General features: G+C 57.5%; 1 protein-coding gene across 7 annotated transcripts; it reads right to left on the reverse strand.

Annotated features, from left to right (window-relative positions):
- Positions 1 to 664: 664 nt before the first annotated feature.
- On the reverse strand, positions 665 to 18,958 carry BCL2L1 (BCL2 like 1). 7 transcript variants are annotated; one of them, XM_058036314.1, is made up of 3 exons: positions 18,793 to 18,958; positions 17,157 to 17,817; positions 665 to 2,396 (listed from the first exon to the last, which is right to left on the reverse strand). In XM_058036314.1, exons 2-3 carry the CDS (start codon positions 17,709 to 17,711, stop codon positions 2,259 to 2,261), a joined length of 693 nt encoding a protein of 230 aa, XP_057892297.1. In that variant the 5' UTR covers positions 17,712 to 17,817; positions 18,793 to 18,958; the 3' UTR covers positions 665 to 2,258. The 7 variants fall into 7 exon arrangements, with proteins under 7 accessions (XP_057892297.1, XP_057892292.1, XP_057892294.1 ...); XM_058036309.1 differs by having other exon boundaries at positions 17,157 to 17,822; XM_058036311.1 differs by lacking the exon at positions 18,793 to 18,958 and adding an exon at positions 18,641 to 18,704 and having other exon boundaries at positions 17,157 to 17,822.
- Positions 18,959 to 21,626: the final 2,668 nt, after the last annotated feature.

Genomic DNA, 21,626 nt, shown 5'->3' on the forward strand with positions numbered 1-21,626 from the left:
CCCGCGGCTCTGTCGGTGCCGGGGATCCCCGCGCTGCCGCTCCCCGCAGCCGCTGCGGCCGCAGCTCTCCCGCTGCCCACGGGATGGTGCTCGTGTCCGCGGGCTCCCGCCGCTCCCGCCGCCCCACGGAGCCCGCCGGGGCCCGGGGCCGCCACCCGCTCCGGGGGTCCCCGGAAAGGACAGGGGAGGGGGGCTGCGGAACGCTGAGCTGGGCGCGTGGGAGGGATGTGGGGTGGCTCGGCGTTCCCCATGCTCGTGACATCCCAAAAACGCCGAGTGTTTGTGTGGTCCAGACCGTGCTGGGATGAGCCCCGCACAAAGGGAAGGTGCTCCTTTGAACCGTAGCCCCGGAATGCGGGGGTTGTGGTCCCAGCGAGGCTGTGAGTCCCCTGCCCTCCTCATAGGTGCTGAGCCCATATCCCCAAAACCAACCTCTGCCCTGGGCTCTCCTCTCCCCCTCACCCCTTAGTGCCACCCCACCCCACCACCATCCCTCTGGACCACAGCAAACAGCCCTTGGAGCACCCCAACCCTTCCCTGGGCAGGGAAAGGACCTCATTCCCATCCATCCCTCCCTCCCTCCCTCCCTCCCTCCCTCTGAAGCCAACTCCTTTGGCTCACTCAAATTCCCAACGATTGCAAAGACCACAGCACCAGCAGCAGCTCGAATGACAAATTTATTTGTGGATTCACCTCCACCTGCAAACCGAAGCGTTCAATGGGCTAATGCTAATCCTCGTGCTCCCCACGCGGGACCAGAGCGGCTCCGGCATGAGGAGCGCGAGGCCGTGCTCAGTGGCCAAGTGAGCCCCTCTGGAACCTCCGGTTCTCCCCTCACCTCCATCCCTCCCAGCTTGGCCTCTGCAGGGAGCACGGTCCCACACATAAATACGGACAGACAAGATAACAAAAATAGCATTAATAGTATTCACAAATGAATTAAAAACTACTCGTATATGTACAGCAGAGCGCGGGCAGTATGTACATGGACAAGCTGTGGACAGCTGTGTCTGCCCGCCGTGGGCTTCGAAGGATGGGGGCGTTTATTGTGGAAGCTAATTTCAGCTCAAAGGCCAGAGGTTCCCTGCTCCAGCAGCAGCAGGAGCAGCGTGGGAATGAGGGGGAGGGAAGGCAGACACCTCAGTCACTGCATGCAGCCATCACAGCCACGCATGGGCACTGCCTGCACTACGGGACTGGGAACGCGGGGAACAGCAGTGGAGAGGCCAACAGCTCCTGTGTCCCCCAAAGAGGCTCCCCAGAGGTGGAGATGGCTCTCAGCCAGTGCCAGCCCTCACTTCCATCTCCCCTGGGCTTGCTTCCCTGCTCGTCTCGTGAATCAGCTGCTCCCTGGGCTTTGCCACCCCTGTGAAGGTGCTTCCCCTGACCCTTCCAATCGCCAGCTCAGGATCCTGGACACCACAGCCCCAGCTCTCTGCAAAGCCCTTTGTGCCAGGGACAAGCACTCTCCCCCTCTCCTGCCTCCTTCCTCTGCCAACCCAGAGGAACAGGCTGGGAAGGGATGAGCACTGTCCCACAGCCATCTACATTTGGAGTGAGGAGGAGGAAGAGGACAAAGAACCCTTCAAATCATGCACAGCCCTGGGCCTGGCACACCATCCTCACATGGGACAGGCCGCAGCTCCCAGAAACTGCAAATGTGGGGAGAAAGGAATTCTGACCAAGGGCAGAGCCCCTCACCTCTGGCCTCTGCCTCCTCCTCTTCCTCCCCCTGCCACAGGGATGAGCTCTGACTGGAGAAGCAAGGACAGGATAGGGATGCTGCAGGGAAGTTCCTGCCTCTCCCTGGTGCCTGTGTGTGCCAGAGACGGAGGCACGGAGCCTGACCCTTGCTCTGGCTGGGGAACTTTTATATTAGTGACACATCTACACACACGCACGCACTCACACATGCAAAAATAAGTCTGTTTATTCTCTTCCAAATTATTTGGAGAACCCTGCAGGGCTGGGACACCTTCTAGCCTGTGCCCCCCCGCCAGCTGCCTGGATCTCCCCAGCGCTGGGAGCTGGTGGCTGAAGTGCTGCATTGGCCTCAGCGCCTTTTAAAACACAACGGAACAGTAAATAAGACGGGCTACAATAAAAGGAGCTGGCGGCACGAGGGAGAGAACTCCGTGGAGCAGGGTGCTCGGCCGGGATGGAGGGGCTGCCCCGGTGCCGGTGCTCGGGGGCGGAGTGTAGTGGATGTGGCGGTGGAGGCGCAGCCGTCCCGGCCACGGAGGCTCGGCGGCGGCCGCTCACTTGCGGCTCAGCAGGGATCCCAGCAGAAGCACTCCAGCCACTGTCGCCCCCGTCAGGAGCCATTTGTTGAAGGTCTCCTGGCCTTTCCTCATCTCGGCAGCAGCATCGTTCCCATAGAGGTCCACAAAGCGCTCCTGTGGAAAGAGGAGAGTGGTGAGCACTGGGGTGTGAGTGGAGCAGAGGGAAGGGCTGGCAGGAAAGCGGTGGTGGGGACTGGGCAGATGACAGATGCCTTGTGCTTCCTCGCTCTGAATCATGCACACAGGGCAAGGGGACAAGCACAGTCATGAGAGAAGAGGATGCCAGAAAGGATTTGTGAGGAGAACACCACGCGGGCAGGGCAGGGGATGCATCACGTGCCCTTGGCTCTCTAAAATTAGCATCCAAGTGTGATAGAAATCATTGCAGTGGGAACCCGCTGGGCTCCATTCCCTGGCCAAGGCCTGTGCAAGCAGCAGCAGGGCTGGTGCCCATGGCTGCGGGAGCCCACACCGTGCATCCCCCCAGTGATTTTGTGTCCACAGTGGAGCCTCCCACCTCCACTGCCACATCCTGGCCCTCGCAGGTTACTCCACAACATGAGCTGGATTTCACGAATCCCTGTGGCAAAGGCAGACATTGGGTCGCCAAGCTACTGCCTTCCCACGGCTTGAGGAGAGCAGGCCAAGCACGAGGCTTGGCCAGGAATGCAGTCACTCCGGCCCGGCCCGTCCGAGCTGGCTGCCTCCAGCAGCAGCAGGAGCTGGGAAGACCTCAGCCCATGGTAAGGAGGGCTCTTGGGGTCCCTGAGCCGCACACGGCAGGGCAGGCAGCAGGGAAACACGTGGCCAGGATCTCCCAGGTTTATCAGGGCTGAGCAGGAGGCTCAGAGCTGGATGGAGAGGAAGCTGTGAGCTCCAGGCTCAGGGATCACCAGCAGCTCGGCATCAGCAGGGGCTCGATGCTGTCGCACCTTGAGCCCATCTTCCATCAAGATGCCCGGGTTCCTGGTAAGTGAGAGCAGTTCCAGTAACCCAGCTGCTCTGGGAAAGCAGAGATAAGCCCTGCTGACGCTGTCACGCCTCGCCACGGCCGCTGCACAGGCAGGGGGAGCACTCCTGGCTGCCTGCTCTGCCAGCTCTGCCTCCCACACCTGCCCACAGCCTGTGCCCCAGGGCTGCGGGGGTTTGGTGCCCAGGTCATGGCTGGCATCCACATGCCTCTCTTCCACGGAACATGGTGCCAATTCTCCTGGCTCCCACCAAACAGCCCCAGGATGGTCACAGCTTGCAGGGTATCTCCTCGCTTGCCACATACCTAAGAGCAAGCTCAGACAGTTTTTCAAAGCAGGGTGTGCAGCAGACCTGCATGCTTACTCCCAGGGAGCTGGGCTGTGTCCCTCTTTATGGCCACAGGGATCCTCAGGCCAGGGGATCGGGTCCTTGATAAGCTGTGCACCTCAGCACCTGCCTCTGCCACCAAAGCTCTTCTCCATGTCCCACCAGACACCTCCCACAGCTGCCTTCCACAGCCCATGACCATGAGGAGGTACTCACAAACCCAAATGCAGAGTGTTGGGACACAGGGACTTTGCCAAGTCACCCTGGAGCATGTCACTGCTGCCACCTCACTTAGAGTCCCCTTGAGGGGTATGACAGTCATCCCCATGACTCCCCCACCCACACAGAGTGGCAGAATGCAGCTCACTTCCCACCATGCCTGTCAGCTAGCAGAGGATCTATGGAGGTGTTGTACTGTGTCCTGGCCCTGCAGGAATGGGCAGCATGGAGCTCACAGGCAGATGCTGTCCAGGGAGGAAGGTGAGGGCTGCTGCCTGCTGCCAGCCCACTCACCCAGGGACAGCGAGTGATGTGCTGCAGGAGAGGGACAGGAGCAGAGCCCAAACCCAAAAAGGAGATATTTTAAATTCTGGTACAGGAAATCCTTATGCTGATAGGTGGTGATGAGTATGGAGCTGTGACAGGGCATGGCAGTGGCAGCAAACTGAGAGCAGGCTGGCAGGGATGGGGGGCACAGGGAACTGGGGCAGAAAGCACCTGTCCAAAAAACACCACCCCTACAACATTTGTGTCTGGGGAGATTTAGGCTGGATGTTAGAAAAAGATTCTTCACCAGGAGGCTGGCTGGGCATTGGAACTGGTTCCCCAGGGCAGTGGTGATGGCACTAAGCCTGAACCAGAGTTCAAGGAGTGTTTGGACCACACTCTCAGGCACATGGTGGGATTGCTGGGCTCTCCTGTGCAGGGCCAGGAGTTGGACTTGATGATCCTTGTGGGTCCCTTCCAAGTCAGCATATGTTTTGACCTCTCAGTGCCAGGGCCCTCGCTCCAGGGATGGTCCTTCCCTTGGACACACATCCCAGCTCACAGCAGAATGCTCAGCTGGAGGAAGGTGCCTGCATCCCCCAGATCTGATTTCCTTCAGGGATTCAGTGGGACCTGCCCCACTGAGAGTCCCACACATCTCCACAGCAGGGATGTCCCCACAGTGCCCAGCAAGGCTGCAGGGCTGGACAGGGCCACACAGCCACCCAGCCTCTCCGTGGGGCAGGCACCAGGAGAGGCCCCCCCGGCAGGGCAGGGAGCCAAGGAGGGCTGGCAGCCACCTCTCCACGCTGCTTTTTCCATGGCATGTGGTGCCTTTGGGGAAAGGCAGTTCCAAGAAGCCCTTGCTTCCAAGAAAAGGAAGTGTTTGCTGAAGGAGAGATAAATGGCGCAGAGTGAGCGCGGAGCTATCGGGCGCTACAGGCGGAGAGCAGCACAGCCAGAGCCCAGCACAGCAGGGAGGGACCTGAGCCCCTCTGCTTCCCTTGGGAAGGGAGCAGCAGCTGCTGGAGCCACAGCTGGGGGCTGCAGGGGACCCGAGGACAGTGCCTTGCCCTTCCCCAGGGAAACCACCCTAGGAGCTGGGATAGCTCAGCCTCTGCACAACTTTGATCCCAGATGTGTCCCCTGGGAACCAGATCCCAGACCAGAGGGAGTGGGAAAACAGGCAGAGAACGTCCTCCCTGCCCGTGCTGGGGCTGGGTTGAAGGTTAGGGAAAGGCAGCTTGCTCTGTTCCCACACCATCCCGGCCACTCTGCACCTGAAGCCCAGCACTGCCAGGACTGAGCCCGACCTCTCTGGCCTGGTGTTTGGATCTCAGGCTTGCCCGGACACGTCCAGATATTTCTGGCCTCCCCCAGTCACCTTTATCTGAGAGGAAATATTTGGAATTCCTGAGCTGATCACAAGGACTGTGGTAGCAACAGCACGTCAGTGTCCCACTCTGTGGGCCTGTTCCAGCCGAGAGCACAGGCTGTTCCATCAGAACGGCGTCACATCCCCTTCCCACCCCGGGTCACTGACACGGCCCAGAGGAGGATGCTCCAGAGCAGGCAATGAGTAAGCACAGATCTTATTCCTATGCAAGAGGCAATCCCCTGCCTTTGTCTCTCCTCTCCAGAACTGGAGAAGGATGCTCATTTTCTTGCTGGAGGAGCTGGGGCAGGGCATGCTTCCCTCCTGCTGCACATGCTGCTTGCAGGAGGCAGAGAACCTGGAGAGTCAGGCTCCACCACCCATCCCCCAGAGCTGAGGCAGGGAGGTTCTGCAGTGCCAAAAGTTCTCTGGACACTCACAGAGCCCCAAACTGCAACCCAGCACTGTGGGGGATGCAGCAACCATTTAAACACTGCCCAGTGCCCACACACAACCCCGGGGCAAAAAGGCAAGAGGAGCAGGTCTGACCTGAAGTACTCTGTCTCTAGTGCGAGAGCAGCCCAAAGAAGCATGACTTCTGACTGAGACACTACTCACATCCTAGTCTGGGAAGGAGAACACCAAAATTTGAGGCTCTCATTGTTTGGTTGGTTTCATTCACAGTGCTGCCCGTGCAGGAGGGGGAACAGTTGTTGGATCCCATTCAGGGCGAGCAGAGCAGAGCAGGTTCCTCTTTCAAGATAAGCCCCAGCACTTGGGGAAAGAGGATTCGGTGACACTGAGCCATGAGGGCAGGTGAAGGAAGCAGATGTGGGCAATAAACTCCCATCTGGCCTCTGGTGAGGCAGGAGAGCAGAGAGGGGAGGGCTCTGGCAGTTTGGGGCTCAAAGCTTGCCCTGCACAAGGGGTGAGGAGTATGGAGGTCACTGAGATACCAGGACAAAGCTCTGAAAATCAGCAGAGAGGATCCAGGCTCTACTGAGAGTATGCAGGTGAACTTGGTCCAACTTTGACATGGAGACTTGGACTCCAGCAGGAGCTTTGGAGCTTCCCCAGGGCTCCAACACCCAGCCAGCCCAGTGAGACACCCCCAGCACCCACCTCAGCATGCACAGCAGCCTTTCCAACCCAAGGACCCTGATGGGTTTTAGCAAAAATGATCTGGTTCCCCAGAACCCCCCCGTGGGATAAGTCAGCATTGTTCCCAGATGGATCAACAGAGCTATGGGGAGGTTAAGTGCCTTTCCCAGAGCTGTGTGCGAGCCAGCAGCATGAGCCACAGCATCTGACTCCCAACCCAGGCATTCTCATCACGAGGCAATGTTTCCCTTGAAAACAAGGCTGTTTCTGTTTTACCTTCACCATAAGTACAGCTGTGTTCCTGCTCAGAGGTCTAACAGCAACCACCGGCCGGGAGCAGAGTCATCTGGATGACCAGACATTTGTTAATGAGACGCTGGGAACAGTTTTGTGCTGAGCAGCAAGACAAGGAGGGAAAAAGAAAGGCAGCAGCTCAGCACAGACCACAACAAAGCCCTGCATCGACAGCAACCTGCTCCCAGAGCCCCTTTGGGCTGCCAGCTCACCACATGGGGCTGGCATATGCGAACCTGGAGGTGAAGCACAGGGGAGAAAAGGCAGCTGAGAGCTTTAAGAATAAAAGAAAACATAAGTATTCCCAAAGGCTGCCACTGGGATCCTGTAAACACAGCTCTGTGGGTCCCTTTGTGATATGAATGGAAGAGACATCCTAGAGGTTCTCCCTCTGCCCTGCTCCCCCTGATGCTGTATCCGCATGTGGCCCCCAGCACTCCCAGCCCTGAAAGGAGGGCAGCAGGGACAGAGTGTGACTGCAGAGGTCACAGGACTGCCTGCAGTGCTGGGCAGTGGAGGTCAAAGTGAGCACCAGACTCAGGAGCATGGCAAGGGATCCTGCCATCCAAGGCAGGTCTGACCTTCCCCACAGAAACACACAATTCCCCATAGATCCTAGAATGGTTAGAGAGGACCTTAAAGATCACCTAATTCCAGTCCCCCTTCTATGGGTAAAGATCTGCAGCTTCACCCCACTGGTCCCCACCAGCAACCCCAAGCAGGCTCAGAATGGGGTGGGGAAGGGGCTCTGGGGACAGCAGCTGCAGGTGCAAATACTCCAGAGACTCAGCTCTAACTGTTATGCAAATGGTGACCTCCAGGGAAGCAGCTGCTGATCTCCATGACAATGGCAGGGAATGCCACCCACCCACTGCCCCTCCTGCCTTTCCTGCCCTTGGAGCTGGTGCTGGGGTGTTGAGGACCCTGGGGTGCTGGCCCTCCCCAAATTCCAGGGCATTCATTGAAACCTGAGACTGGGAAGGAGGCAGGCATAAATTCAAAAGAGGCAATTAAATAAGAACACCCCCTCTTCTTTCTCTCCTCACTCGGGCTTTGCTGTGGGACTGTAGCTTGGGGGTCCAGCAGGGAAGCTGTCCCTTGGGCCAAAGCCCAACAGACCTGCAGGGCTCCAGCCTAGCCCAGGCCAGAGCCAGCTCTTTTCTAACCAGAAACAAACCCTCACTAGCACATTCCAGCCCTAATCCTTGCCGCGGCAGCCTTCTGTCAAACTGGTTTCATCACCGGCTCCAGGGAACCTGCAATAACCCCACACCATTCAGCACAATTTCAGCGTTTTCCAAATACATGAAAGAGGCTACGGTGACAGCTGTAACCCCCGTCCCTGCCCCGGGAGACTGCTGTGCACAGCACGAGATGGAGAGCAGGGAATTGCGCTCTCCGTTCCAGAAATCTGCTGAAACATTCATGTGTATTAAAGCCGGAGACGATGTGAATGACTAATCCATTTGCATCCATCTTTCATCAGTGTTCCTCCCAGAGCGAACCAGGCTGAGGGCTCCCGAAGGTGCCACAGCCCTGCCCAGCACCGGGCTGCTCTGGGAGGGCAGGCAGGGATGGCAGGAGACACGGCTCTGCTACAAAGGCACAGCGAAGAACACATTGGCTGAGCCGGATCCACTCAAGAGATTAGCACCTGCTGGGAATGGGATTGTTTTCCAAAGGGCATTAAGTGGAATAGTCCGAGGAAAGACGGTCTCTCTGATGCTTGTCCCCACCGGACAGATGGTGTCTGAGCCCCGCAGCAGAGCAGCCTTTGTGCGAGGGGCACGCTCGGGGGGCAGGGAGGGCTCCTGCTCTCGTGTCCCGGTTATCTGCCACGGAGCAGAGGGACAGCACCACCTCAGCAGGGCCACTGGCACCCAGGGAACAGAGCTCAATTTTCACCTTGTCACTGCTCTTCCTGGACGTCAGAGCTCCTGTGCAATCGTGCCCTTGTGTAACCGTGGGGAAACCTGTGCTGGGGAGACAGCCATGCTCACGTGTGCCCGGCTGCCGAGCCACGTTCCCTCTGCCAGGGGGTGAGTGGGCGATGCTGGCAGCTCTTTCTGGCCCTCACCCGCACCGAGAGCCTCGCCAAAGCCACCCCACAGGGAATGCTGGTGTTACCAGGGCTCAAGGGAGCCAGCTGGGTGCAGGGACGGTCCCCAGAGGAGACAGATCCTGGGGAGGAGCTGCCTGATTCTCCTGCCTCAGCCACTCGTCCACCAGCATCCTGGAGGAGCGACAGCCAAGCTTCACCACTTCCCACTTCAGCCCCAGCACCTCACGAGGCTGCTGTAATTCTTACATGCCACTTGAATGAAAAAGGGGAAAGGGTGGAGGTGCAGGAAGAGGAGGAAGATGTGCTCATTCTGTTTTCACTTCCTGTTAGTTCCATGAAATCTGAAATTATTCAAGCCACAAAGTCCCTTTTAGCAAAATCCTTGCTGACTTGAGGGCAGGAAGCACAGTAGGCAGCTGATGCAGCAAACGCGAGAGAGAGCAGTGCAGCATGAGAAGGAGACTTTGTGCTCTGCCCTGAGCTCCTCCATGCATGTTGTTGCATGAAATAATCACTGGCTGGTGCACTGGAAGCTTCTAAATGAGGTCAGTTGCTCTATTAAAAGACATTAGCTCTCCAGCAAGTTTAATACACTGGTGAGCCATACGAGTATAGAATGAAGGCACTTGCCACACTCCATGATGGCTGATTTACAGGTAGCAACACCTCATTTTCTCCATATATAAGTCATATGTCACCCAGGCACTACCCAGGGCCACACACACACCCAGCACCCACATCCCAGCCCAAACCCTGAGCCAGCTCACCACAAGTCACACACACACAGAGTAATGCCACGTACTGCCACCAGACGTGCTCCCTGCACAACACAGGCAGTGTCCCCAGCCCTCCACAGCTTCCATGGTGGCACAAACCAGAGACATGGGCAAATGGCACTGGTACTGTTCAGAGAAGCAATGCAGACATGCCCTGCTCCACCTGATCATGGCACTAGGTGCATTCAAACTAAACCAGCTCCATGCCAGACTAGACCTCTTCTCTGAGCTTCACAAACAGCCCTTCATCCTCCAGCAGAGAAAACCTTTCCATGCTCCTTCAGGAGGCAGCCAGCTCCAGCAGCTCCCTTTAGAATCCTACCCCAGGAGCCAGGGCACTGCATGGCTCTGCCCACAGCCCCTTGCACAGTCCCGGTGTGAACAGCTCTAGCTCCTGCTCCAAGCCCTGCCTGCTGCCAGCTTGCCACGTTTTGGAGTATTTGATTTCACTCTTAAGAGCACCTGCCTGGCAGCAGTACAGGCAGGGAGAACCTGCCTGCTCTTTGTTCTTGGCCAGGCAAAGACACCTGCCTCGGTTTCCCTCTGAGCTCAGGTGCAGGGTTGTGAGCTGGGGAACTCTGGGTCCATCCTAGATCAGGAACAGGGGCTGAAAGGCTGAGCCCAGCCCTGCTCCCACCGGAGGCTCCTCATCTCCAGGGCTCATCTCCCCAAGCAGGATACTGATGCCAGGAGCTAGCTACTAATTGGATCTACTTAAATCAGCAGCTACGTCTGCAGACACAGCTGAAACACAAGCTTGAGCAGGAAGGAGGATAATGCAATAAATTCAAACAGCTTTCCCCAAGGGAATCGCACAACCCCCTGAAACTTCCCTCTTTGCAGATACAGCCCATTACCCTTCCCTGGGCCTGCTGTGCCAGTGTAGAAGCAAGCAGCAGTCGAAAAAGTAACCAGCCCAAAGCCCCCTGAAACCAGCCCAAACTCCCCCAGCTTCCTGCTCCCAGCAGCGGAGGGAAGGCAGACCAGTTACAGCACAACACTCAAACAGTCCCTGTGGCCACGGGAGCCTCTCTGGTTAACGCTCCGAATCCCGCTCCTCCCTCCCTCCCTCGCTACCCCGGAGGCAGGCAGCAGCGCTGAGTGCACTGGGTTTCCCATTAAAGAGATCCTGAGAGACAGCACTGGGCTGGTACACGTGAGCACGTGTCCGAGACAAGGCACGGGCGGCTGGAGAGATGCACGGAGCTTCTCGCCTGCAGGCAGTCCTTCCCAGCGCTGCTCAGCCCTCCGATTCTTTTTTTTTTTTTTGCTAACTAAATTAAACATGAGGATAAAATAAGCAAAATACCTAAAAATAAAAAAAAAATAAACCGAGCATTTCTACAGCACAACTAGGTCACAGCTCCCCAGCATGCGAGTTGTGGCAGCCACGGCTCAGCCCCTTGAGCCTCCCGGGTTCAAAACTGACATCTCTCTTAAAAGGCTGCTCCCGAAACCCACACCTGCTCTCCGGTGAGCCCAGCTGGAGCCATCTGCTAACGGCTCAGCCCTCGGCACCCTCGTTCCGCTGGGCTGTTGTGCTGTGGCAGGGTAACCCTCCTCCCCACCTGACCAGGATGGGTGCCAGCCGTGCCCTGAGCCTGCCCCGCTGCCCCCCTCCATGGCTGCGCTGTGGGAGAAGCTCTCCCACGCCTCTGGAATGCATGTTCCTTAACTTGAGCTCTTGGCATCTCAGGAATGAATAGGAGCGGGACTTCAAAGAGATCTCGCACCAAGAACCCATCCCGCACATCCTTCCAGGTGAGGAGCAGGGAGGACGAAATTTCCCTGTCCAAGGTCAGGGCAATAAAGCAAGGAATGCCCTGGCACCGAGGGACTCTGCTTCCCTTTCATGTCTCCACTCTGTGCGTTAATCTTTAGTGGCTCAGAACAATAGTGTTTAAGGGCAACATCCCTCCCTTGTGGGAGGGTGGAGCAGGAGAGCAGAGGGTGGAGGAGAGTGGCTGCTCTCCTGCCACGGCAAGGCAGAGCCACCCTCGGTGAATACCTTCTCTCTGAATCAGCAGGTAGGTCAACATCCTGGCTGCTCTGGGGTCCCCAAAGGGGACAGAGCAGCTGCCCCCAGCCCCCTTCTGCTCCCACAGCAGAAGCCACCATTAATCCCTCGCCTCTTGGTTCAGCAGGTCTGCAACACTTCTACAACTGATATCCATCCCTTCCCTTCCCCCAGCTCCTCCTGGGAATACTCTGGCTTTCCAGCTAGTGGGGAAAGAGCTGCTGGAGAAATACTCCTTGTAATGTCAGGATGGGACTGTGCTTACAGCCATCAGCCTGGTAAGAACCAAAGGAAACCAAACCTTCTCAGCTTCAGCAAAGGTCTCAGAGCACCACACCACCATTCAGCTGCACCCAGTGTGTGCTGCAGGCGTGTTGCTGCTCCCGGGGGGAAACCATGCACACAAACCATACCAGAGCTCCACAGAAATCAGGCACAGCAGCCCAAACACACAGAGAAAGCTGCATCTTCCACTTGGAAAAGAGAGCTCCCACCCACCCTTTCTGCTGTGCTGGGACACCCCACTGCTGCTGAAGCAGAGAGAGACCCCGGGCAGCGCTCCAGGGACACGCTCCAGCGTCAGAGAGGAGCAGGATGAGCAGGCGGAATGGCATTACTGAGAGCAGCTGTGAACACAGAGCAGCAAGAAACAGTTTGTTAATTATTTCACAGGTCTTTTTTTAAATGACACTCAGCTCTTCGGATTAAAGAGCCTCGGAGTGCTTTAGGAATCAGAGTTGCCAGTGGCTCCCCTGGGAGTGAAGGAAATGCTATCCCTTTCGCTCAAAGACCCCGGGGTTAAGTGGGCTGCTCTGAGGCACAGCCAGCCACGGGCAGGAGTTTGGCTTTCCAGGCGCCTGCTGTAATCACAGATCTAAGGAACGTAATCAAACTGCACCACACACCGAGAGGCAGCAAGGAAAACAGGCAGGGCCCCAAAGAAGGAGAACGAGGAAAGGGGGTAAAGAGCAAAGCTCTGGAATCAGCCTCTGCACTGCTCTTGGTCTAGCGGCAGGAATGCTGCTGTGGGCCGGGCAGGAAGCTGCAGTGGAAGTCATTCCAATGGCATTTCCTGGAGAGCACTGCAGAAAAGCCTCCCAGGTCGAAGGCTGGGTGAGGGATCTGCACACTGAGCCCGATCTCCAGCTGTCAGTGAGGATACAGCTACCTGGGCTGGCTGCTCCAGGCAGGACAGCCTGAGTCAGGACGCTGCTGGCACCTCCCACAGCCAGGGAGGAACACCCAGGACAGTGAAGGGACATGGGGAACCCCACTGGCAGGAGGACAGCACTTTTTTCACCCCATGCAGGTGATGACAATGGGGCCATCGTCTCAGCTGCAAGGGATCAAGGCTGTAAAATAATTACTGAGGACAAAGTGCAAAGCAACAGCACAGCTGAGCACCACAGACCAGGCTGCTCAAAGCCCCATCCAACCTGACTGTGAACACTTCGAGGGATGGGGCAGCCACGGCTTCTCTGGGCAACCTGTGCCAGTGTCTCATAAACCTCACAGGGCAGAGAACCCTCCTAATATCCAATCTAACTCTGCCCTCTGTCAGTGGGGAGGAATTCCCCCTTGTCCTGCCACTCCATGCCCTTGTCCAAAGTCCCCCTCCACCTCTGCTGGAGCCTCTTTGGGCACTGGCAAGGAGCCCTCTCTTCTCCAGGCTGAACAATCCCAATTCTCTCAGCCTGAAATGAAGCCATAGGATTCATCTTCAAGACAGCAAAGTGTGGCCTTGCCTAAGCTCAGTAATTTCCAGTGAGTCAGTTCTGCTGCACGTTGACCACCACATGGAACAAATGGCTGTGATCTCAAACAGGATTAGAGGTGCTGGGGCATCCCCAGAACCCAACCTGTAACACTCAGAAGGGCAGAACTCTGGCAAACCACACTCCCAGGAAATGTGGTAGTGGCAGGGACAGCTTGTGCAGCATACCTGGGACACAAGGCCAAAAAGCACTTTCAAAGAGCTGAGAATCAAAGTCTAACTCTCAACCTGAAACCATCGAGGAGCCTGGAGCCAGCACAGGACGAAATCCCAGCTGTGAGCTGTCATATGACCCAGGCTGAGTCATTTCCTATCATTCAGAAAAAAAAATTTGAAAAGATAAAAATGAGCTTGCTATATTGACATGTTCAAAGGGTTTTCCCCAAAGAAAATCACAAGCTTTTAGTCCTCTGCAGGGTGACACAACACATGTCCCAGCACACCAAGTCCTGTGTGGTGAGGGTCAACTGAGAGCCCAGGAAACACTGAGCCATTGCAGGAAGTAGTTCATTCTCCATCAGCCTAGCACAGTTTGTTGGGGTTCATGTATCACAGACTGGCGCTAAAGATGCTATTTGCTTTCAGGTCTAGCCTGATGCAGCCCCTTCATGTGGGTCCCCACCATACACCCCACAAAACTCTTGACTCTATATCCACAGATCTAACTCCAAGCTCATCCAGAAAACCATCTTTAAATCCTACTCTGAATGTGGATTTAGCCTTGAAGGGAAAGCTGTCATGCACTGGAGGGTCACAGCCAGGAAGGAACTACTGCTCACTTTCCTTTCTCAAACAGATTAGGCACGGTCAGTACATCTCTGCCTGCCAGGCTCTCTCCTGTTCACCCTGTGCTTCCCCCTCCTTCCCTCCCACTCACCAGATTTCTCTCTCCACAATTCCCAATCCCTGCTGGCACCACCATTTCAACTTCACAGCTAGTGGGACCTGGTCCTGGTCAAAGCAACTGGCCCAGGAAAGCCTCCTTTTTGGATCTGATGGCTTGCCAAGGCAGCAGCTCTCTTCTGGCTGGTTATTAAATGTTCCCCTTGGGTTGCTCTTGTTTGTTTGTTTTCCCAGTGCCAGATTGCAGAGCAGAGGGCAAACCAAGGCAGAGCCAGTAAATGTGACAAAACACTTCTATGTTAATGTTATGGAGCAAGATTTACTATTTCCCCTTGCCTCAAAACTTGATTTCTCAAGAGAACTGCTACAGCCCAGCACACAGCAGCCTCCAAAGGCACCTGCACCCCATGGCCCTCCTATGCTGCCTTTGTTCCACTGGTGGGGAATGAAACAGAGCTTCCCACACAACTGGGCTGTGCAGCACTTGCTATGGAGCCATGGTTCTTCCCTCTTTTAGAGGGGCTTTCCAGGAAGAGAAGTGCTGCAGTGCTCCAAAACACAAACCACCTGGGCCCTGCCAAGCAGGCCTGCCAGAACTTGCATCTCTCTCACCAGGACCTGCCTGCTGCACCTCTCGGGAGTGCTTTGTTTGAATGGGACAGGCTCTAACAGCTCCAATGCACCAAACAGACTCCCTGTGCAAACAGGGCAGCAGGAGAGGGATGGCTCCATCACAGCCAGGGCAGGGTGGCACTCCTCTTGCAGGGAGAGCTGGCAGAGGGCCAGTGGCTTTCTCCCTGCAGCTGGAATGGCGAGAGCGAAGGAAAGCAAAGCGCACTCAGGAGCTCTTATGGCCTCTGTCCCTTGGTGTGGAGTGGCATGGCTTCCTACAGGAAGGAACATGATGAAAGCTCAGAGTGGAAGAAAGCTACAGCCAAGATGTCAAATGAGCACTCAGGGTTTGCAACAGGCTGGCAGCAGCAACACTGCCCAGGGCTGGTTTTTGGGGGTTGGTGGTGTGGACTCCCCACACTCCGGCCTTCACCACCCTGCCTGGCTTCCATTCAGCTCCCAGCACAGCCCAGGCAGCGGCACAGCCTGGGCAGGGAAGTTAAAAGCACGGTTCAAGGTTAGAACAAGAGAGCAAGGCAGTCCCCTGAGTGGGAAACGGCATTTTTCAAAGAGAGAGCTGGTGGGCAGGTCAGATAGAGAGGAGTCCTGACCCTTCCGCAATCTGTTGAACAAATATTTGTTCCAAACAATTAATTTAGAGACAGACACAAAAAAATTGAAGAGTCTGAATCGTGTGGGTTGGGGGTGGGGAACAGAGGGAGGAGGTGTTTGATTCCCCACAAGCAGGGACCAGTGATTTTCCACCAGTGATTTAATCTAAATCCCCCAGAGAGTTCATTTACAAAAAATCAGATTGCATTATCGCCTAGGTCTCCAGGATACAGCCCAATCCGTCACTAACAGCAACAGCCACACTAGCTTGGAAACCCCAGTTTGATCACTTAATTCCAAAACTAATCTGTGGTCTAAAAGCCAAAAGCAGAGGGAGGGGGAAGGAATCCTGTATTTGGCCAGGGTTATCTGCAGGATGAGAGAGCTAATGGGCCACATACAGCCAGATGAAATGGCCAGCAGATCCCAGGCCATTAATCGAAACCAAGCTCCTCTCCTTGCCTGAGCAGCCCCACCCAGGCAGTGCCCCAGGGCGGTCACATTCCTGGAATTTTTTCACCCTTCCTGAACCAGCTCCCTGTCCCTGGGTACACCAGCTCTCCTTCTTCTCCGGGGTCCCCAGCACTGCTGGCCAGGCACGGGGAGCTGGGGAGAACCTCTTCTCTGCAAGGAGAGTGCAGAGCACAACGTTGGCCTCAAAGGCTCCTGTCCCCTTCCCAAAATGCTGGGCTCTGCCAATGCATTGCGAGCTGAAGGGGGCTGAGAGGCCCCAGCTCCCAGCAAGGAGGCAATTCCCCACTGCTCAGATGCCAAGGCCTGACAGCATGAACTCTTTCCAGTGGGAACCGGTAAAGGTTACAGCAGCAGGGAATCGCTAAGATGCAGAAGCCAAATGAAAACTCAGACATCTGTAGGTCATATACCTCCCGCCGGCAGTCCCAGGCTGCACCGCACAGCCGGACCCGGCATTTCAAGAATGCTTCCTGAAGAAATGCTTATTCATGTTAATACCTCACCACTGAGAGCTCCCAGGGTTTGCTGCTGGGGCAGCTGGGAGCACTGCTCCCTGCCAAGGGAAAAGCAGCTGCAGGCTTAGCAGCTCCCCAGCACAGAGGTTGCCTCCACCTCGGCCCTGGCTCCCACCACACCAGCTCAGAGAGTCCCAGAAGCCCACCCACCCACCGAGATCTGCTGTGGGATTCACTTCACCATGAGCAAGGCAAAAGCTGTTTCCAGAATGAAGAAGTAGCTGCTACCTCTGCCAACCACCAGCCAGCCCACCACAACACTGCTTCAGAGAGGAGGAAGCTCCACTGCCTGCTATTAATGACACTGGGAATATACCCCAGAGCCAGGGCTCTCCTTGAAGAACAAGCTTGGATGACATTAGATTTCCAAAGGCTCTTGGAAAAACAGGTCTTTTACATAATATCCAGGGAGGAGAAAAAGCAGGGATGGAGAAAAAGCACGGTGGGCTGACCCTCTTAGGAGAGTGTTTAGAGCACAGAAGGCAAGACCACACACCCTTTATCCTCCCCGCAAGGGGTAGGACAAGCTCTAGCACAAACATTGCAGGGAGCTGCCGGTTTGACCAGCCCCACTGCCAGCCTGGAGCGAGGGAGGGCACGGGCAGCCACCCCCAGCACACAGAGGTGTTCTTACCCATCCGCCATTCTCCTGGATCCAGGGATCTAAGTGGTCGGTCAAGTACGTGGTCATCCAAGACACGATGCGTTTCACCAATACCCTCATCTCCTTAACAACGCTCTCCACGCACAGGGCTCCTCCGAAGGAGAAGAAAGCCACGATGCGGCCCCAGTTCACTCCATCACGGAACAGTTCGTTCACTACCTGCTCAAAGCTCTGATACGCCGTGCTGGGGGTGATGTGGAGCTGGGAGGTGAGGTCGCTGAACGCCCGCCGGTACCTCAGCTCGAACTCATCCCCCGCCTCTCTCAGCGCCTGCCTCACGTCGGCCGCTCGACGGATCTCGTGCGCTTCGAGGCTGCTCTGGTGCACGGTGGCTCCGTTGACTATGTGGCTGGTGGCTGCGTGCCAGGAGGGGCTCCCGTTGAGGACCCCGTCCATCTCGTCCTCCTCCCCTGCAAAGTCAGTCCTGTTCTCATCCTCCTCCTCCAGCTGGCTCCAGCTGTATCCTTTCTGCGAGAGCTTGTAGGAAACAAAGTCAATCACTAACTCCCGGTTACTGCTGTACATTTTCACACCTGGGACGCCCTCAATGAGTCCATGGTCCGGAGCACAAGCAGATCAGCACTTAGCAGGTCCCGACCCTGCTCCTCTTCCTCGCGACCGATGGAAGCATCTGACCTTAGCACAGAGGAGGAGAGAGGCACCGAAACGGTTAATGCCACAGCTCTTAGATGCACCCGCGCCATTACCACCGATAGCTTATCGTTATACTGAGATCACCCCGCAGCTCTACGCCGAGGCTCAGGGCCACCAGATTGAAGCCGCACAGAGAGCCGACCACAACACCCCCTCCCCCGGCAAGCAGCCCCGAGCCCCGGGGAGCCCCAGGCTCGTTCCGAGCAGACCCCAGATCTCACCGGCTGCGGGTTGCGCCTGGCAGGCCGGCTGCGGGCCGGGGCGGAGGCGGTTCTTGTTCTGCTGGAGCTTCGGGTCGGCCCGGAACGCGACAGCACCGCCCCCGCCTCGCCCCGCCCGTTAAAGGGCCCGGCGCCTCCGCCCCCTCCGCCGGCGTTACCCAACGGCTGCGGCGGCGGCAGCGGGCGGGCAGCGCTACCGAGGGATCACGGCAGCCCCAGGGCGGCCCGGTTTGCCGGTAACCGCAGCCCCCGCCGCCCCGAAGCTCCTCGCTCCCCGCAGGAGGAGAGGATAAACCGCTGAAACCGGCGAGCGCTCCTCACCGCGGGAGCCGCCGCACGGCTCTGAGTCCTTACGGCAGCGATTCCAGTCACGGTTAGCGGCGCGCTGCCGCTGCGGCCAGGACGATGACACGCCGGGCAGCGGCAGGCGGGAGCACTGCAGGGGGCAGCCGGTCCTCCCGGCCACCGGACTGCCTCCCTCCAATCACCGGACCGCCTCCCCCAGAGCCCCGAACCCACCCCCCCCCGGCACCGGATCGCCCCCCCCAGGTCCCCGGACGGCCCCACCGGTCGCCGTACCTGGGGGGCGGGGCCGCGCACGAGGGCCGACACGGCGCCCGCGCAGCCGACAAGCCAGCCAATCAGCGACCAGGAGGGGCGGGGCCCGGCTGCGGCCTCTCCCTTTGGCTGAGCCGCGCGTCATTCAAGGTTTACCCTACCCCGCCCCTCACCTCAGCGCCCGACTGAGGGTCGGCGTCCTTCCCGGCTCTGCCGCGCGGGCCCGGCTGGCAGCGAGGCCGGAGGTCGCCGGGAGTCCCGCCGGGCCTCGGCCCGCTCAGCAGTCCCGGGATTCCTTCCACATCGCCCGCCGAGCGGCTGGGGGGGTGCGGCAGGGTGGGAGGGGGCAGCAAGGGGGCGGCGCGCATGCGCACGGCGCCTCGAGGCTGGGCGAGGAGCGTCGGTTGGACTGCGCGGGGGCACGGAGCGCACGCGCCGAGCCGGATGGGCCGCTGCGCAGGCGCGAAGGTGCCGGGCGGAGGGCGGAGCTCTGGCGCCCCCTGCCGGCCATGGCGGGGTCAGCTCGGGCCTCCGCTTTCACCGCGCCCTGTGGGCACGGTCCTGCCGCTGACACGGCCGCAAACCCCTCACAGCAGTCCCGGACTAACGCGGGGTGTTTTGTGTCTCAACAGTGCGCAGGGAGCCCGTGGCGGGAATGTGAGGGGAGGTTTATGCGTGTAGTGCCGGAGCAGTGAAAGCAACTGTGGCAGCCGGGTCCTGCCCCGCCGTTAACAGCTGGCTGCCCATCCCTGTGCAAGGCCGCGGGGAAGATAATGCAGCACTTGGGGTCGATAACACCCTGCACAAAGGGCACTTTCTCCTCACAGCATTGAGGAACCAAGACGGTCTTACCAGGCGGTGAAAGCCGCCTTCCCCGGGCCCAGCAGTCAGAAGTGCTGATCTGCTGAGGAGCAGCGGGTGGAAGCCGGGCAGCGAACACTGACAGAGCCGCAGTACCAGAGCCCAGCTCCGGTAGGCTCCTGACCGGCCCCACGGCTGCACCGGCTGACACCGGCTCCGGGGACCCTCCCACCACCCGCTGATAGGCCGCCTATTCAAAGAATCGCCTTTTCTGATTGGTCTACTCTGTCTCGCAGTGCTTTGTGGGAGTTGTGGTTCGGCTCTCTCCCGGTCTTTGTGGCGCTGCGCAAGCACGTACTACATTTCCCGTCAGGCTTTGCGGGGAGAGCGCAACTACGTCACTCGGGGTCTGGTTATCCGGGTCCTCAAGCGGTTCAGCCAATCAGCGCGCCTCAAAGGGCGTGTGCCAGGCGCTGATTGGTGGGTTCGGACTGCCGAGCCCTGTTTGAAATCCGTTAACGGCGGCGGCAGAGGCGCCGCGCGAAGTGGCGGCGGCGCTGCTGAGGTGAGTGTGGGGCCATCGGCTGGACCCCCCCGGCCTCGCCCCTCTTTCCCCGACCCACAGCCCTTCCCTTTATCTGGTCGTTCGCTCCACTCCGGCCGTGGCGACGCGGCCGTTCCCCGGGCCTACTCTGAGCCCAGGTATTGGTAACAGGGCCGAGGGCTCGGCTGAGTAAACGGAGGCGGAAGGCGGCTCCGGTTGCTCAACCCGCGGCTGGAGCCACTATTATGGCGCCTGGCGGGCGGGCTCGTAACGGAGCCCCGGGGGCTGATTGCGAGCCCCTCATTCCCCGGGGAAGCTGAGCCCGGAGCCCGCGGCCGGTAACGGGAGGAGCCGCCCTGGCGCGGTTGAGGGGGTTCCCGGTACTGGCGGGCCAGGCGTGTGCCTTACGGTGGGGTGGGGGCCTCGGCAGTGAAATAAAGCTCTAAGTCTTTAAACAATCACGAAATCTGATGGAACAGTGTATTTCACGACAGAATGTTCTCTAACTTTTTCTCAGCCCAAATCCTGCTTCCCATGAAAAGGGGGGAAGCGAACCAGGCACAACCCGGCCCAAGTAACAGAGAAAATAATAAGGGCTCTATTTTTATGCGGGGCTTTTTTTAAGCTAGAGGACCTTCAACTTAATGTAACAATTAGTTGAGGCTGTGCTAGCTAAAAATAATTATGTTTTCCTTGAACATCTATTCTTAGAATGTCCCATCTTCATGTCTCCTGAAACTTGTGGGATCTTTTTTAGGGAGCACGAGATGTCAGGGCTGTTTATTTTTGGGAGTGGGGGCAGGTCTGGGCCGTTAGCTGAGCAAAGGCTGTGCCGGAGCTTTTCCCCTGCCCTGGCTGCCGGTCCGGGTGGTCTGCGGAGCTTTCTGCAGGCTCAGCTCTCACCTGGGGCTTGTTAAAGGCTTTGTATCCCAGTTTGAGCATGAAATGATGGAACAGCAGCGTTTTGGGGGATGGTGAATCCGCTGTTGATTCTGTGCTGCAGAAAAGCCCCGTTGAGCTTTGAGAGAGGAGGGGGAAGCTGTAGATCCAGAGCATGTTGGAAGTGTTCACCTAACCCTGCTCAGGGAAATGCAAGGATGAAGGGTGACTGTCTGAGGCTGTCAGTGTCATGCAGAGGGAGTTCAGGTGTTGGCTTTGTGGTGGGATGGTTCTCACCAGGCTGTTGTGACAGGACTGTAACTTCAAAGATGCTCTAACTTACATTTCAACTCCTGAAAAGCATCCAGGCCCTTTGGATTACTATCCCAATAAAAAGAACAGAAAACTCTATGTTGTAGGACAGTGAAGAAGCTGCCAGGCTGAATTAAAGCTGCCTGGTTAGTGTAGCATCCTGTGGTTAAGCAGCAGCTGGTGTTGAAGCCCACCCAGCAGAAGGCCCTGGAATTGCTGGAGCACATTCCCATGCAGCTGCCTCAGCCTTGGGGAAGTTTCTCTTGCTTATTCCTGGTTGCCTGTCTTGGGTTCTGAGGCATGTGGATCAGCTGGCTTTGTGTTTATCTGCTGGTGTAACCTAGGATAGCCTCTTGTGTGTCTGTTGTTGTTTCTTGGGCTTCCTGATCCTGGTAGGATTTGCCATGAGTAACATTTGTAACTTGTGAGGCTCTGGTGGTGTGTTGTGATAAGGCATCATCTCCAGTTCAG

The sequence above is a fragment of the Melospiza georgiana genome, chromosome 17 (assembly GCF_028018845.1).
Source record: "Melospiza georgiana isolate bMelGeo1 chromosome 17, bMelGeo1.pri, whole genome shotgun sequence".
Taxonomy (NCBI): Eukaryota; Metazoa; Chordata; class Aves; order Passeriformes; family Passerellidae; genus Melospiza; species Melospiza georgiana.